The sequence below is a fragment of the Pseudorasbora parva genome, chromosome 13 (genome assembly GCF_024679245.1).
Source record: "Pseudorasbora parva isolate DD20220531a chromosome 13, ASM2467924v1, whole genome shotgun sequence".
NCBI classification, from domain to species: domain Eukaryota; kingdom Metazoa; phylum Chordata; class Actinopteri; order Cypriniformes; family Gobionidae; genus Pseudorasbora; species Pseudorasbora parva.
The window spans coordinates 34634770-34653900 of NC_090184.1; the positions used below are offsets into that span (position 1 = coordinate 34634770).

At 40.1% G+C, this 19131-nt stretch overlaps 1 protein-coding gene across 2 annotated transcripts in view; it reads right to left on the reverse strand.

The window, feature by feature from the left end:
• Positions 1–1397: 1397 nt before the first annotated feature.
• The window catches only part of elavl4 (ELAV like neuron-specific RNA binding protein 4), a 91551-nt gene continuing 73817 nt past the window's right edge, over positions 1398–19131 (reverse strand). Inside the window, exons 7-9 of one of the 2 annotated variants that reach the window (XM_067414127.1) lie at positions 11156–11381; positions 7792–7830; positions 1398–5421 (exon numbers count right to left, since the gene is read on the reverse strand). In XM_067414127.1, the coding sequence (XP_067270228.1) occupies positions 5094–5421; positions 7792–7830; positions 11156–11381 (593 nt within the window). In that variant the 3' untranslated portion in view covers positions 1398–5093. The remainder of the gene's footprint in view (positions 5422–7791; positions 7831–11155; positions 11382–19131) is intronic. The other variant, XM_067414128.1, reaches the window with a different exon arrangement.

A 19131-nucleotide genomic window follows, 5' to 3' on the forward strand; every position in this document is an offset into this window, starting at 1 on the left:
AGGCCATGAGATTTTAGGTCTCAGAAGGGTGCTTGCGAGCTGCCTCTTTCCGGTCGATATGCGTCTCCGGATGCGCATTTTTGCCGGGCCCGCACTGATGCGAGCTGTGCAGTGGACTTACAGTGCCGTTATGTCACAAAAGTGTGTACTCGTAGGAAGTCTGCTGCGGGTGTTTAGGACGGCATTTGGGGCAGGGCAAAGATGCAATCAAGTTTTCTTCATGTGGTTCCTGTGGATTTTGGACTTTGTACTGACACCTGATGGCATGGATGCTTGACGTTTGTTTACTGACTGGTTCTGCTTTATAACAAAGCTATTGGTTTATCTGGTTATTTGTTCCTTTTTGACTATTTTAGGTTGGAATTTGGAATTAAGTACTTGGGAAATTAAAGGAATTTGAATTAGTTTAATTAAGAGCGGGCAATTGAATTTTGGGGAATGAAGTGTTTCGTTTATGGATTTATTAGATACAAGTTTCTACATTTCAAACATCTGTTAGTTTATCTGTCTATAAGCTATTTAAAACATCTTTAACACTCAACAAGACTTTGTTAAGCCATCATTTAAAGTTTTCTTGGTAAAAATGACATTTGCGTTGCAATCAGTTTCTTTGGATTTTATATTATTCATATTTCGTATTATGGTTATGTTGGAATAGTTTGCTTCCTCACATATTAATTTCCTCATTTTCTGTTCTGACATTTTATTTTGTCCTTGTAGAGTTTGTGTTTGTGACTATATTGTTTTGCTTCTTCTGTTTAGATATGCTTTTAGATATGCTTTTAGCTGAAAGAACTACATAACACTAATTATTATTATTATTTTATTAATGCCAGGACACAGGAGAAAACTGCTTTTCCTAGAAGACTACTATGACCGGAGACTTCCTCTAGTGTGAGTGTACATCCTTTTAATCATATTGTTCTAATAATCATATCACAGTACAATTTATGTATCCATGAAACTTTTATTTAACCAAAACCATGTGTATGTTTTTTAAGGCAGAGATGCCTGTAGTATTTTAAAGACCGCAAATTCTCCAGGAAAGATGTAGGGGGCGCTGTGCTCTCATGTCTCACTACATCACATCTGTCTGTTTTGTATTACAGCCTGCGAGAGGATATGCTTTAATGTAATAACCTACTGGAAGTTTCCGTGCCTCTTTCTGAATTTCAACTTTTGTGCTGGCATTCACGCTCATTGCGATAACTGATCAAACTCTTATCAAAAAGCTGCAGCTCGAGTGACATTTGGTGCCTTCGGGGTCTTGAGAAAATGAAACTTCCTGCATACATTTCAAATATTACAGGTGAAAGTCAGTATTAGTTAAATCACCTTGTTACGTGAGGAGCAAACCTCTTTCTTTTTTCTTTTTTTGAACATGACATGGCAGCACACAGCTTTCAACACCTTATTTTATTGTCCCAACATTCAAAAGTACAAATAATTCAAACACAACAGTTTTATGAAAAAGAAAAAAACATTTACAGCAAGTATTTTTTTCCATATTTTGTTTCCAGTTTCAGAAATGACCTAAACTAGCAAGGATAACATGAAGTCATTCATCGCAGTAATTTGATTCATAATAAGAATAAGGATAATGAGAATAATATTAATCATAGTAACAATAATCAATAATCGATAGATAAGTAATAACGTAAGTAGGAGAGACCAGCTTGGTCAGGTGAACTTTTTTTTTTTCTTTTTTCATCTTTTTTTGTCTTTAAAGATTTATAGATTTTTCAGATAGTAAACAAACACATTTCAGGAGAAAATGAATTATGACAAGAGCCTTGTTCCTCACTTTGCCTTCCCTCCTACACTACTGGCTGATGGGTTCCTATTGGCAGGCTGCCACTATAAGGCGCTACAGGGGGAGAGACACTGCGATACGGGCACGCACTATAGAGGCACGGCCCCGCGTTTCCAACACCCCCGCAAACTCTCGCGCGTCCGAGACGCTCTCCCGTGCAGTCATCCACGCTCAGACACGCGGAGGGTGATGCCATTAACCAAAAGAGGAGGACGTAATGCAGGAAATTTGTTCGTACATCAGAACAACATTCTACTGGGGTCGTTGCATAATTCAAACTCCCAGCCGCAGCGGGGTTTGAGAAGGGCCGTGCCGCCGCCCCCTTAGAGGCGGAGCAGAGGAGGATGGATGGCATTAGAGGTGGAGGAATGTAAGACTGCTCATGAACGTGACTTTGTTTTTTTCGTTCTCCAGCATTCACACCGGTCTTAACAAGAGCCGAGCTCTCCATTCAGGAAGTTTACCTCTCAAAATAGACTATATCTTAGAAAATATATAACAGGTGTCATCTATCAAATATTATCTGCTATAGCTATTTTTGTTCAACCAGTACAATCAGAGTCAATATTTTTTTTCTCTTTTTTGGAGTATCAATGTGGTTAAAATGAAGGTTACAGTTCAGATGAGTTGATGAATCATACTAAAACAATGGACACATATCAATCAATCAATCAATCAATCAAATTAGGGCAGCAAAGCCTGACATGAACGTTGTCGAGATCCATGAGAAACTACATTTCAGACCCACATTTTTGCATAAAGTTTAATCACAAAGCAACGGTAGTGTGTGGAGGGAGGGCGGGAAGTGGCTTTTAAAACTACACAAACTTATCACAGGTTATATTGAACCAGAACAACTGTTATAACATTCTATTAAGACTAAACTTTATTGAAAAAGATTTAAAGATTTATGTTTAACAAGACAAGAAAAAAGCAATAGCAAATTGAACTATCGGCTAGGTTATGCATAGCGAGTAACTGTTTCTATTAATAAGGGAAGAGCCTCACCAACCCTCTTGACATTTTTTTCGTTTTTGACTTTTAAATTTTTTTATATTGTAATTTTGATATATTGGTACAAAGCACAAACGTACTAAAATTTCTCAGTGCACAGGACTAATGGAAGAGCGTCTCCCCTAGTCGTTTGTTCCCTTTAGCTCAGAAAGACCCCCCCTCCCTGTACCAGAATCACGCAAAAACACAGACAACATAAGAAAGGAACAAGTAAATAAATAAATAATCGAGATAAATAAATAATTTAATCAATGAGACAATCAATCAATCAATAAATAAATACAGATTTTTCTCAAGAAGCTTTTTGTTCGATTTCTTTTGCTGCGGCAGTAAATGAAATAAATCGATCCAATTTTTCAGTACTTTTTTTGCGTTTTTTCTTTATCTTCACAAGCGACATGACAACATATTAAACAGGATTCCTCACAAGTTTTTCTAAGTAACTGAACCATCACTTCATAAAGTTTTCATATGAAAAAAGACAATCCCAAACGAAAAACAGTGACAACTCAGATAGATATAGATATTTGAACAGAAAATGTTGACTATATATTATCTATTTGTACACAACAAAGAAAGACACAGTCGTAATAGATCCTTTGAGGAAACAAATACTAGACTAACAGAACTAGCTAATTATCGCTGAATTTCGACAAACGCTGTACACTCAGCAAATAACCTAGAAGTAAGCAAGCCAAAGGAACGTCGTTGTCGTCGTCGTCAAGGCCCGAATTTGTTTATCTGGGCTTTCTCCAGACCATACGCCGGCCAACGGCGACGATTTCGAAAGAATAAACGTCAACGGAAGAAGAAAAACAGCAGCTTAATATAATGCCAACATCGAAATTTTCTTTTTTTTCTCTCTAAACAACACGAAGAACAACAAAGTTGGATATTTAAGATATGTGAACCATGTAATATAGCACCTACTGTTGATCGCTAAAGGAAGTACATCTCGAATGCGATATCACAAAATCATAGCGAATGAAACGTAACCATGTACATGTCGTCCGAATGGAGAAAGAAGTGTGTGTGCGCGCGCGTGCGTGTGTGTGTATCTTTATTACTTATATCCCAAAGACGGATGGTCTAAAGTAAATGAGTGGACGATGAGTGGCCTTGCTTTGGGCTCTTGACTCTGAAGATGTGGTCGGCCTGGGAAGACCCCTCTCCCTCTCCTGTTGGGTATCGCTGTTGAATAATTACTGCTATGAAAAATTACCTGCCTGAATTTGCATCCCTTGATAAATTCTTCCATCTACAAAATTCTTCCATCGCCAATCCGGTTCTCCCCGAAAAACAAACAACCTTGGATCCTAAAAAGTACCACGGCAGAACGAACAAGACAAGGTGGCACCTGACCCCTCCCCCCGTCCCTAATTAGCCAGTCAAAATATTTTTCTCTTTTTTCAAATCCAGATTCTTGTAAAAATTCTTCAATAATTATTTTAATCATTATTTATAAAAATAGATCTTCTTTCTCTTTATTTTTTCATTTTTTTCTAAACGCATTTTCAAGCAAAGAGATTTTCTCTTTGGCAACAGTGTGTGTGTAGTTTTTTTTTTGACGCAACGTGTCATCAGGAGCGCTAGCCCATCCCTTCCCTCGCCCCTTCCCCCTGAATCCCCCGTGAGGACAGACGTGTGTTTTGTTTGCAGTACAAAACCAAAACTATGCTAGAAACATCTTCTGCATTAGAGAAAAGGGATGGCCTCATCCCTGTCAATTCATTGGGGTTCTCTAACAATTTACACCAAAACAAATGAATGAATGATCACCGATTTTTTTTCTTCTTCTTTTTTTAAAAAGAGCCCCCTCCCATTCTCTTACCAGGGAGGTGTTATTCTAACGACAGTGGATCCGGATTTAAAAAAGAAAGAAAAAATCCTGAATCGACACCAAGAGAGTTCGATCTAAAGAAGGACATTTTCTTCTTCAAAATAAGGGCGGTCTGGTTTTGCTACTGTTTACAGAGAAAAAAAAAGAAAAAAAGTAAAGACAACCACGAGAACTCAAAAAGATATACAACAGAATCCCTGTACCACTTCCAGGGTCTCCAAATAATGAATATTCTCAATTTGTCATTTTGTAATACTTAGGCAACATTGGCTTATAGGTCCAAAGTTATATTATAAGCCATATCCAGTTCTTTTTTTGTGGGTTTGTTGGTAGGGTGTGTTCCTGTTTTGAGTAGCTGAGTGGGCAGAGGTGGGTTTTTAGTATTAGAGGAGCTGTAAGGAGCTACACAAGTGATGGGAGGGGAGTTCAGGACTTGTGGGTCTTGTTGGTCTTGAAAGACACTTGCAAGACACGGTCACCCAACCGATACCCATTCAGACTGGCGATGGCCATGGCCGCTTCGTCGTAGTTTGTCATGGTGACGAAACCGAACCCCTTGCACTTGTTGGTGTTGAAGTCGCGGATCACCTTGACGTTGTTGACGGCGCCGAACGGTCCGAAGAGCTGCCACAGGACGCTCTCGTCCGAGTCCGGGGACAGGTTGTAGACGAAGATGCACCAGCCCGTTCCTGTGTGACCAGGGATATTCATCCCTACTAGACTGGTCATGCTATCGATGGTGATGGGGGAGAACCTGCAGGACGAGAGAGAGAGTGAGAAAGATGCGTAAGTCACGCTGCCAACTCTAGCTCTTCAAGGGTTACGCTAGCAAATATTTGTGCCACATTTTTGCCTATCACTTTAGAGTCTTAAGAGTCAGGCGGAAAGCAACCGGAGGAACTGAAAAGGCTTCGCTCCGGTGCCGGCTGCGGGGGGCCGCGCAGAAGTGTCATGTGCACGGGCGCCAAGATGCAGAGCTCTATTGGGGAACTAAATTACAGGAACTCTGCACATTAATACCTTCGAAATTCATCAGAGATTTCGCATGCAACCGAGTAAATCTGCTCTCATTCTCCTTGTAATCTTTCCATTCTTCCCTTTTTTTTCCTCCCTCGTGATACAGAGATTTGAATGCTCAGTTGATTTCACTTAATTGCCTTTCCGCTTAAAGGAAATTTCCACTTTAAATAAAAGGTAAATTGGATAAAAGGTTCATTTTGTGTGCCACCTCTCAAGGAATGACTATAGGCATTATTGGGTGTGCTTTAATTGAGATTTCCGCTTTGCTGCCGCCAACGTCTTCGAATACGAAAGGTTTGGGGAGGGGGATAGGAAGCTGCCAGCGAGCAGAAAATGGAAGCGGTGCTTTTCAGCCAGCTAGCACGGGGAACAGAGTGTATTCCACCCACACCCTCTGCCGCTCCGCAGTGTGTGACTGTGATCGATAGCACTGCACGGACTACAGGGCCGGCCAATTCCCTGCTTCTTGTTCTGCCAAGAATTACTCAGACGTTTCATCTGCGTTTTAGCCTGTTCGTCCTGGCAGAGTCAATACATCTGTCTCTCTCTTTCGCTTTTGTGTCCTGTCGCTTGCGTCTCATTATGTAAATGAAGGGTATAATAGTAAGTCGGCTCGCTTTACGCCATGTGACAAGCAACCATCTCATGACTTCAATTATGCTGGTATTTCTGTGTAAATAATGAATCCGGTGCCATTATTCATCGAATATGGCTTCATGGTAATTTGAATGCCAGTCATCTGCGGGCAAGCGGGTGAGGGTCGGAATAGCGTATTGCTGACACAAAGGTGTCTGGTGACTATTAGGGCAGGGCCGAGAGCTGTCTGTTGTTCGAACTAAGGCGAACAGTTGGACGAGGAGTTGCATAGCAACAAGCGACTGACCTAGAGCCATCCCACCCTTCCAAGCTGCCCACCTTCACCTAGTGATGCTCACTTCTTCAGACCGGGCTTTGTTCATTAATTACCTTCTACAGCCAGCTCTGTGAGCACGACGCCTCCCCATCCCCCTGTCGGTTTCATCTCCCCTAAATGTTCCCTCTCTTGAGGCAGGCGGGCTTATTTGACAGCTGATCGCACCGATAAAAAGGGATCTTTCGTCTCGTCATTTGTTTCGAAAGACGCCTCTTTTGCATATCCTGTTTTATTGTTGCACTTCCTGTTACTTGTCAGATTTTGCAACAAAAAAAAGCATGTTTCTTTCTCATAACAGTCGTTAGAATAATTCATTCTGATCAGCCAGTGCTGAAACACAACGGACTTTTCTAGAAAGAGAAGAAATCTAGTAAATACGGTGCCTTTCGTCTTTACAGAGAGCTATCTGTAAAAGAAAAAAAGAAACTTGCACAATGCGCAACCTTTCATGCTACTCCCTCCATCTTAGCCTTAAGTCTTTGGTGTTCGAGGGACATCAAAGTGTTTCAATAGATACTAAAATATGCAACAAAATGTCATAAGCACTAAAACATGTTCAAAAGAAGCCTTTTTCACTACATCCACAGCAGCACAAAGCAAAAAGAACATGAGCAAACCCAACTGATCAGAGGCTCCTAAACCTGCAGTGAAACACTACATTTCCTGCAGGGATCCAGGTGAGCTGTCACCCCCTCCGTCTCGCTCTAGACCAGCTCAATCCAACAAATAAAACAACGGAAATTATAAGAGCTTTCCATCTCTCCATGCATTTTAGCTGTTAGACTTAATGCATTGGGAATATGCATAAATTTGTCAAATTGTTGGCAGTGTGTAATCCTGAGCTGGACGGAGGTACGGCTTCAGCCCCTGAATCCTGTGGAAGCCACGCCTCAAAACAGGAGCTACACACAATAAAACACAAAATACCAAAACGGAACTCATAAAAAATTCATAATCAAACACTACAAATTATAAAAGATACTTACACTTACTTTTAAGGGCTACTGACTGGTAGATTGAAATAAAAAATAATCAAGTTTAAAAAAAAGGAGGGAAAGCAAAAGAACTGAAAGGAAAGGAAAAACCTTGAACTGAACTGAAGGCATGTGATTTTCAAAAAAAAGGGGGAAAAACAGGATAGAAATCATACTGTCAACATGGACATCTGGCATTCGGTGAAGTTTTAATTACCTCTTAACGCCATAGGCCATATTAAGCAAATTGTCCAGCCTGTAAAGAGAAGGAGGGTTCTGGGGTTAATGCCAGGCAGATGGTTGACTCACTCAGTGGAACTAATGCTACATCCCTGCCTCACTGAAGGAAGACGCCCATCTAGCAATGGGCCATTACACTGTGCTGGCCCATCAGGCATCTCACAGAGTCAATCATACATCCAAAGAGCAGCAGACTTGCAGCAGCACTAATGGTAACAGGAGGCCACTTGAATGCCCACCCATTTAGGAGTATTGTTTAGGTCAACTGCTGCAACTGCTGAAATATTAGTCACTACATAATTTATTTGTATTATATACTACAATATAACATAGACAGAATATTACAGGTCGACTTAAGAACAATTTATCATTTTATAATGAATTATTTTTAATGTAATGGCATTTATTTATGTGTGTATATTTTGAAATATGATAACTTTATGCTGTAGTAATACATTTAATTTTGTTTTGTTGTTGGCAGCAAATAACCCGGAGCTGGACTGAGGTACAGTGTCAGCCCCTGAATCCTGTGTAAGCCACACCTCAAAAACAGGAGGGGAAATTTATGCAGGTAAATCGGGCCTTATATTAATGTTATCATTTCATTCACCCAATCACTCTCTCTCTTTCTCATAAAGACACTTTGGGTTTTTCCTCATGGGGACTAAAACAATGTGGGATGGGGGTGGAATTATGATAATATGTTTTTCTAATTATATATTGTGTTGTATATCAAAATTATATATAATTGTAATATTGAAATGTATACTCCTAAATATGTTTTTAATGACTTTTGTCATTGAAAAGAATGTCTATATTTTGATTCTATATTTTGATATTGCAGTGCTGTAATGTATTTTTATAGTGACAATTAAAGAATGATTAAGAGAGATATGAGCAAATTGAAAACAAAACTCAAAAAGAGAAATAAATGAACAATATAAACAGATATTAAGAGTGATATATTAAGAATGCAGATAATGTGCTAGTGTTATGGATGAAATTGGTCTGGGGCCATCTTTCAGCTATCTGAAAACTTTAATATAAAATGACATTTCAATGAAGTTGGAGGCAGGATGTAATGCCACATTAACTGGGAGTGCCCTTTCTTCCTTTTGCTGTCACTTTCTTTTGCGGTCTCTCTATTAGCCCCAGTGACCCACCGGGCCGGTGTATTACGCTTTCCTTCTCCGTCAGTCATTCTCATTTTGGGCTCCCGTCTGTTTGGCTACTCTGCGACCTCCGTCCTTCACTCAGCTCGGCCCTGTCTCATTTCCTATTAAAGCTGCTGCAAGATGGCTGGCAAGGCTAATTACTGCTTTCTCACATTTCAAACTGAAGTTCTCCAGACAAACACACGCGTACACATGCTCGCCCTCCCTCTCCGTGGTGGGTCAACAGTTGGTGACTCTGCCTTCTGTGAACTTGGAGGAAAAACGCAGCCAAAATAAAGCAAGGACGTTCAGTGTGTCGAGTCATTAAGATGCCAATTAGCCAATTAGGGAGGCAGGTTGCTTTGTGGGTAAATGAGTTAATTGGAGAGAGGGCTCTGAGGTGCAAGAGCAGGCTATGTGTTAGATACACGCAGGCGTGTCTCAACCCGGCTCCGTCCGGCCTACAGCTTTTCACACTTCCTCTCCAAACACACACACAACACAATGAGGCCTTTATAAGGCCGACTAATACATGCAAATGGGACTCATCCTTTTCAGATCTCTTCAGTAATAAGTGCTTGTGATGTATAAAGAATTAATTACTGATTTCTGTCATCAGTATTGCTGTGCAGTGCTAATTGCTTGATGAGTCCTGCTTGTCTAAACAAAGGATCTCTTGCTTTAAAGCAAACATCACGCTGACAGTTCATGCATCTAGAGGAGATAGACTGTAACTCATACAATTTATATTTGTGATCAAATTCAATTATTTTGAATGGTTCCCATGAGCTGCACACTTCATGTTCCATATGTGAACATGCATATAAAAGTACTTTCAGCTTCATTACTTCGGTCTTCAGTGTCACATGATCCTTCAGAAATCATTCAAACGTTTCTTATAATTATCAATGTTGCAAACAGTTACGGTAACACTTTATTTTTACACTTATATAATATAATATGCATAAATACATGCAACTAACCCTAAACCAAAACCTATTCCTAACCCTTACATATTGTAAGTACATGTAGTTACTTGAAATACTTAAATGTATACAATAATTACACGGTGACAAGGACACCTTAAAATAAAATGTAACCTAGAAATATTTTGTAACATTATAAATGTCTTTATTGTCACTTTTAATTCTTTGAATCCATTTCTAGTGCAAAATAAATGGTTAACTTTTGAATGGTAGTGTGTATAATACATTATTATTTGGTATTGATAACTTATTTTTTCAGTGCAGGAGCCCTGGAACATGAATGACATCATATCCTGTTGCCTATATTCAAACTAAGTTTGCATGCTTAAAGTCTAGTGTGATGCACCGATACACTGTGGTCACAAAATACGTTGTAGATTGCATTGAAAAAGCTATTTTATTTAACCATGCACTATAGCTGACTACCTATATTTGTATCTGCTTTGATTCTATTTTATCACAATGCAATGCAAACACTTAAGCATATGCAAACACTTAAGTTAGAATAAGCTAAATGGCTAAAGCTAACACTATCAATACTGCATTCAATGTCAGCTTGATTTTAAGTCTATCTGCTGCTTTTAAGCGGTAAACTTTCACTGCAAGACGGTCTCATCTGTACTGGCAGACTTCGCCAGCTCGAAAATCATAAGACGTGACTCATAGTTAATGTGAATTAGCCTCAGAGGAAAGGAGATCTTAAGCAAAGACCTAGCAAGTCAACGCCAGGATCAAAAGGTGTTGTTATTGTTGCCTGTGACTAACTATATGAGTAGTGAGAAGCTACGGCAGAGAACATTTACTTCACATCGCCTTTTAAAAAAGTTGAGAAGCGCTGCCCAAAGCTGTAAAGGTGTTAGCTGCCAGAGTGAAGTTATTGCTGGCCTGCTGAACTGAAATGAAAGGAACAGATGTGAAATGAAAGAAGGGGAGGATGGTGTATGAGAAAAATAAATCAGAGGGACATTGTGAATGACAGAACCCCACTGTCTCTTATCAGTCCTTCGCTTCTGTTTCTTTTCTGAATCTCATTTTGTTTCTGCAGATTTTTGGGAGCAGCTATTCCTCGGTGATGAGGTGACACATACTTCCGACTTGAGCTCTACAGGTAACAGTTTTATAATCCAGACATTTTGCTTTTCTGTTCCACCAAATTTTGAAAGAAAGATATAGATTATTATTGCAGGCTGACTGTATTTACCTGAACCTCTGCGCTTGATGGTGGAGGGGTCCCGGGTAGCGTCGGTTGGGGGATTGGTACAGCTGCGACAGTAACGCCTGGCTGGTCTTCTGGCTGGGGTTGTTGGCAAACTTCACCGTAATGGGCTCGGCGGCACCTGAGGGCTTCTGTCCATTCAGACCCTTGATGGCTTCCTCCGCCTCTATCCTCTTATCAAAGCGAATAAAGCCCACACCCCGCGAGCCACCTGTGGGGCCAGCACACCAGAAACAACACACCATACGTTTACTGGCTTTATTCGGCCTGCAACAGCAACACAGACCCTTTTCAAAGACATTGCAAATCTAGTTGTTGTTGTTTTTTATATAAAAAAGAAAAGAATGTACATTTATAACACTACGGTCAGTTTCACAGACATGGGTTAAAGGGTTAGTTCACCCAAAAATTTAACTGATGTCATTTATTAGATGCCTAATGTCGTTCCACACCCGTAAGACCTCCGTTCATCTTTGGAACACAGTTCAAGGTATTTTCTATTTAGTCCGAGAGCGTACGCAAGTGTATGCACACTATACTGTCCATGTCCAGAAAGGTAATAAAAACATCATCAAAGTAGTCCATATGTGACATCCTTTGGTTAATTAGAATCTCTTGAAGCATCGAAAATACATTTTGGTCTAAAAATAACAAAAACTATTGACTTTATTTAGCATTGTCTATTGTCTTCCCTGTTTGTTTTCAAACCTCAAATAAAGATTCAAACAGTTATGAATCAGCGTATTGATTCATGATTCGTATCGCCAATGTCACGTGATTTCAGCAGTTTGGCAGTTTGACACACGATCTGAATCATTAATTAATTTGCTGTTCATAACCGTTCAAATCTTTATTTGAGGATTGAAAACAAATACGGAAGAGAAGACAATGCTGAATAAAGTCGTACTTTTTGTTATTTTTGGACCAAAATGTATTTTCGATGCTTTAAGAGATTCTAATTAACTAACTGATGTCACATATGGACTACTTTGATGATGTTTTTATTTCCTTTCTGGAAATGGACAGTATAGTGTGCATACACTTTCATATGCTCTCAGACTAAATATTAAATACCTTAAACTGTGTTCCGAAGATGAACGGAGGTCTAACAGGTGTGGAACGACATTAGGGTGAGTCACACCTGTAATGTTTTTTCTAAGACATCTTTATAAAATGTCTACTTAAGGACTAATCCTGGATTAATCTAAGCCATGTCTGTGAAACCAGGCCTACAACTTGTTATATTACTTCTGCATTAAACTAGAGAAAACTAGTTTACGCTACTGTGAGAGTCTTTCTGATACAATGGTTGAAATCTCTCTCTTCTGTCCACTGCGATCAATCTCTTTTGGAAAGTCGTAGAAACACTATCATTGATTTTTTTCCCCCTTTGGAACAAATGGTAATGCATTTTTGTTTTTGTTTCCGTTAGCCACAAAATATACGTTTATTCAACTATGACGACTTCCACATCTGAGAACCCCGGAAATGTGACACACACACTTCCTGACTCGCACACCTTCGTTCAAAATGATTCATTTCTAAATTTAGATATTGTCATTTGTCGACGGCGAATCATTTTCAGAGATATGCCGCCTGTGTGACGGATCCTATTGCTGGTGTCACATTATGCAAATAAGCCGAGATGGAACAGGGAGATTCTATTGGCCGGCCAGCATTCCGGTGCTGTCAGGCAGACGTGTAATTTGTTTTCTTTTCTTCACGAGAGGATGACGATATTGTGAGGAGATGCTGTCGCCCGCTGGTCTGGAAATTGAGCGCGTGTGTGCGACGGCCTCACGCTGTGTGGTTTGCGCCAGCTGACGGCCACACGCCGCCTCATGGTATGCGGCTTGTCCGCGACATTTCCATGGTTTCCAAGGCGATGATTTTGACCGCTACCTGAAAGTAACATTTAAAAGAGCCTGGCTTACTGGGAGGTCTTTTGTTGGTTTGGTTTTTAATGAGACGATCCTTCTGCTCTGGGGAGGTGCGTGGAGACGACTTGCCAAGAGGGCAATTTGCATAATACAATGAACACGTGTGTGTGTGTCTGCGCTCTGCTTTCTATATTGTCAGTTCGTTCTCCTCTCACTCTCTCAGCTGTCACCCGCTAGTATTGATGTTTTCTGTTGGGCTGCCTGATTGTCTATTCAAATCAGTGTCTTTTGATACGTTCCATTCTGCAAACAAATATTTGCACACAATCTTTTCAATGCAGTGAGCTTTCATTCAGACTGCGGCTGCATTACTCTCTTTCCTCGCAGCGTGAGTCATTCCTGACAGCTTTTCACTTTTCCCTCTCTCTTCCTAAAACCTGCTCTCTTTAATTAGACCGTCAGAAGTAAAGGCTTGAGGAAGGAAAAGCATGCATTATTCCAGAGTTTATGATGCACGGTTAGCTTCGTGCTCACCGTGAATGATGTTGAGGTCAAAGCAGAATCCTTCGAAAGTGGAGCAGAGAGAGGAGACTGGGAATGACACCTCCTCTCTCTGTTCCTCTCTGTCTAGAAGATATTTGACATGCAACAGCTCAAGTATCTAAAAATACAAGAGATTACACATTCCGTTTCATAAAATTTTGATCCAAAACTAGACGACTTTTTGTTGCTGTCTGTCAGTTTAATTGTGCAGGAATGAAATGATGGATCTGACATAAACTATATGCTATCTCTGTGCTTTTGCTTGTTTGGGATGTACACAAACACCATCTGAGATTAAAAGCAGGAGAGGGAGGCATCAAGACCTGTCTATACTATAATACTTTAAATGCTTTTGGAGGCAACAGAGATGGTGGAATAAATAAAAATGACAGTATTTGACAGTATTAAATGCAATTTTATGTCAGCATATTGCTCCATATCTTCCTTGAAATAAGTATTGTTGTCACTTAATACTTGCTTTAAAGCGCTCTTGAATTTGTTTTAGCTCATTAGATGATTTTATGGTGACTTGGAATCTGAAATCAGTTTGCCGAAACGCTGCCTGGCATTGCCGTACACAGAACCTGAGGTAAAAGGTCAAGTCCTTCCAAACCTATTATATAAACTGTGCATAGTATGCAAATTTTATGAATGCTTGGTAGAAATACCCTGATGATTTATCAAAATATGCAGTATGAAACGGAGTACAGTGCATGGAGTACTGTATCCCACAATGCAATACTTTCTTGACTTCTATTTCCATTGCATTGTGATGAATGATTTAGAAGTAATGAAGTAACCAGCAGCCATATCACCCTGTGGCCCAAGACTGGTTTCCCACTGAAGCTAAGCAGGGCTGAGCCTGGTCAGTACCTGGATGGGAGACCAACTGGGAAAAACCAGGTTGCTGCTGGTAGAGGTGCTAGTGAGGCCAGCAGGGGGTGCTCATCCTGTGGTCTGTGTGGGTCCTTACACCCCAGTATAGTGATGGGGATACTGTACTGTCAAAGAGCACCATCTTTCGGATGAGAAGTTAAACTGAGGTCCCGACTCTCTGTGGTCGTTAAAAATCCCAGGATGTCCTTCGATAAAGAGTAGGGGTGTAACCCCGGCATCCTGGCCAAATTTACCCTCTGTCCATCATGGCCTCCTAATAATCCCCATATCCTGATAGGCTTAATCACTCTGTCTCCTCTCCACCAATCAGCTGGTGTGGTGGTCGTTCTGGCGCAATATGGCTGCTGTCGCATCATCCAGGTGGATGCTGCACATTGATGGTGGTTGAGGAGATTCCCCCTTCTATGTAAAGCGCTTTGAGTGCCTAGAAAAGCGCTGAATTATTATTAATATTATTAATTAAACAAAAAATATATTTTCTCTAAATAGGCATTTCTATGCAAAAATTTATTAAAAAATCGAAATGAACTATTTTTATTTCCATGCAGGATACCAATCACGTACAATGTAATGAGGTCATGCTACAACAAAGTAGCATGTTGGAATGTTGTATTTTTTTTTATATTTATAAAGAATAGAATTTCTTATAGAAATTGTAATTCATTTCATTATAGGAATTCATTATATTTAATACGTATTTTAAATGTCTGTGGTGGAAACAAGCCTCCAAAATGATGGGACTGTATGGCTATTAAACAGCAAATGTTGTAAATACTGTCAACAATGTCTATTCTTTACATAGTTTTTTGTCCTCTGGAAGTCTGTTTTGTATCATACCTTAAAACATAGTGTAGGGCCGTAGGGCAGGAAATCTGTGGTATGATTCAATCCAGAGTTTCGGCACAGTGCTCTAACACAACTATAATGAAATCGTGATGGGATCTCGGTTTCCTCGGGTAGAAATAGTGCTGACCAATGTCATTCAGGAGCAACTCAGCAAACAGCTGACGATCTATCAGATGCCTGCAGAATTGCTAAAATTGTGTCCAGAAAAAACCCCCCCTTGCAATTTAACGGTTAAAAAATGCAAATGGGAGCCTTAATGTTGACTGTGCTTTACTTTTTTCTTTCCCCCTCGCTTCTCTGACATTACCATAATGAGCCTGCAGCCGTTTCTATAACAGGCTGCCTAAACAAAGCGAGCGGCCGGGCTAAAACCGGAGACACTGGCACCGCTAGCTCCTTTTTAGCGCTTATCATGAACCGAACAGAGTTACAGCTACAATGTGCCGGTTAACAGCACTATTCTCCCCAGTAATCAGTCCTACCTTACGTAACTTTCTACCTGTACTTATCTCAGCTCAGCACACATGAAGCCGGAGAATGCTGAGTTTAATAATAACCGTGACACACAGAGCGAGTGCACAAGAAACAGTGGCAGGAGACTGCTATAGCCGGCCTGACAAAGCGCTTTCCACTGCACGCCCACTGTTCTGGTCCTCGACACTTACTGCGTACAGGAGAGAGAGAGAGAGACAGAGAGAGAGAGAGAGAGAGAAAGAAAGAGAGAGAGAGAGAGTCCTCTGGGGGAAAAGAGAAAGCTCAGAAAAGCTCTGCTGTTAATGAAAGCCTTCTCTCCTCTGTCTGAACATATAAGCACCTCTCCGTTGTCTCTCATTCTTCCACTTTTAAGTGGCTGTGCCAACTGTATGGAACATTTATTAAACTTGTGCGCTAAATATATTATGAGGAAAAAAGCATACACCTCTTCGTCGTAGATTCTGCCTAATCAGAGAAAGGAGAGCAGCATCCTCGTTTTATGTAACTTTTAGTTGCTACCGCTACAGATGGTGTTTGAAAAGGCTCAGTAAGGGAGGTCTTTGAAGACTCGAGCAGCTCTTTGCTTGGTTCTGTCGGCTCACGGCTATAAATCCATCTGTTTGTCCTTGTGTAATTGGAGGCCAAGGCAGCGGTGTCATGGCATGCTTTGCAATGTCTGGTGGAGCATCTCAATTCATTGTACATACATCACAGATCCTTTGTGTTCTACAAGCCTTGATTTGGACACTCGTCGTGCAACGTTGGCTCAAATGCGCACGGACATCGTGTTCCTTACAGCGTGCACACACGGTATAGTTAGTGGAATTCAAGTCATGGGAAAATATCAATGAGCGAGAAAAGAAAAGGAGACAGAAGAGGAGAAAGCGTAGCGTTTTAAAAGAGAAATTTCCACAAGTAGCTCAGTCGAGGCAGTCGTTTTTCACTTAAGAGGCGCTTCTGGTAGAAGCTGCCGTTTTGGATCAATTGTATTTGCTCTCATTGATGGGACATATATTGACTACTAGGCAAGGCTCTGCGGAGCCTCTCTGAATATTTGACTATTGATCAAAAAGCCAAACCTATCTTACTTCACTTAGGTTACATGCTATGTGTAAGTACTCATGGCACGGATTCAGTCAAATGCTCAGAAGCCTTTTCAAATCCCTATAATTTAGTCACATTTTCCCATTAAACTGAAAACATACAGACACACCCTAGGGAACAAGTTATATAAACAAGACATGTGGGAAGAGGTCTTCCACAGCAATATACTATCCTGTGAGGGTGAACAAAGAAAACGCTTCCCTAATTGTTACCAGGAAGCTTATGAAAAGGATGTATGATGTATTAGTATTTCAGAAAGGCAAAGCCACTGTTAGTTTATCCTGCCATATGTGTTTGTTTTTATTAATGACTTTCAGTGTTATTTCAGGATATTGTCTTTTTCTTGATACTAATTTAGATTTTCCTTAAAAGGCATGTGGCAGATGACTTGAAAACTGACTTGAAAATGTCTGTGTGCATGAACAATATTTATTGACATTATGCTAGCTTTTAGGTACGTTAGGGGTACTAGACATGTACTATAATCGGCCATTACTGTGTAGAGAAGTTTTAGAGTGTGATTCAATTTCTCGTAAAATTAATTAATTCGCCATACTGTAAATGCGCGATAGACTATGGACTATAGGCTAACCATAGACTATAAAAAAAATATGGACGTAGTGTCTGTGATGTCACCCATAGCTGGCCGTTGCCATCTTGGCGAGACTTGGGTGGAGCTGAGGTGACGCAGTGAGTAACCGCGATGATGGATAAATGGCTATCCACCCGTCGATCAAAGTAGCCATGCCCTTAATAATGCAGAACTTTAAGGCTTTATGTAATGTAAACGAATGAGTTATACAAAAATTCACCCCCCTCTGTTGTCAGGAAGGGCAAAATTAGCCATATAGACTAAAACCAAAATTTGCACCATGCTGTAAACATGTTTTTTTTCTGCTGTAAAGTTGGGAATTTTAACATGGGGCTGATGAGATTCTGCTCCCTTCTCGAGCCTGTCCCCAGTGGTCAGTCGACGAATTGCAGTTTAAGTTACTTCAGTATTGGCTTCAAGAGAAACTGCAGGAGGTTCCCGCTTGGCGTTAACGTTAGGAAACCATTTATATTTTACCAGTATTAAATCACTATTTTGCAATTATTTTGGTGACTAAGTGCTGTTGTTGTATGCACCACAAATGGCTTGCATTGATTTTCAAATGATTGTACTTTTAGATTCTGTCAACATATACATAGGAGCCCCATGGAGGTGAATTAATCAGAATTGTCAACTAAACTGTTAAACAGCTTTTAAGTAACAATCCCTTTTTTACTCTATAAAATTTTGAATCCCTGTTTGGCTTTCAAGGCTAATATTTGTCTCTTTATGTCCCTCCGATCAGTAGCTTCAAAAAGAAAAGAAAAAACCCTCCTTGTTTCTTAATCACTAGCAACTCAAGTTTAATTAATCATTAAGCTCCCTCCTGCGGACCCATTTCTCCCGGGGAGCCTTCTCAGGGCCAGAGGAAGGATCTGTGTCAAGGGAGGAAGGCCTCCGTGTGTGTATGTGTGCATGTGGCCATGCAGCGTTCCTCAGCAGTTCTTCAGAAAGGGTTCTGCACCACTAGAACGTGGAGTACATTTTCCTGTGGCTTATGCGATATTGTTTGCATGGAAAGTGCCGATATGAATTATGCAGTTGGAAAAATATTGAATGTGTAAGAAATTCAGCTCCATGACCATTTATATCTAAGTTGATTTATTCATGATGCTGGAGGAAGGATAGGCCAAAGAGGCTTTAAAATAGGCTCATCAGTCATTCCATGTCATTCAATGATTTTTAAGATTAGGATGCTTGGTCATGATCAAATGCAAACATACATCTACACACAGGAGATGATAACATAATTGAGTGTAGCTTCAGTTAGTACACGTTAAGTGCATATACATGCACTTTAAAGGTTCTAAATGTTCCGTTAAAGCTGCATTATGTAACTTTTTATGTGTTCAGAATTTATATAATGAGCATTATGGATCCATACATTATGGATAAAGTACATTATGGATCCATCTTCCAAACCGTTTTTTTCCTATTCTGAATCACTAAGGTACACCTATAACAGTGCTATATTTTGATATTTTAGACCCGTCTGGTCGCTAACCGCTGTTGAGTAGCCCACTGCGACTCATCATAGACATAAACAGAGAAAGATGTTTTTTTTGTTTTTGTTTTGTTTATTTTTTTTTTTCATTAACCACTAGAGTGCCAAAAGTTAACATGAC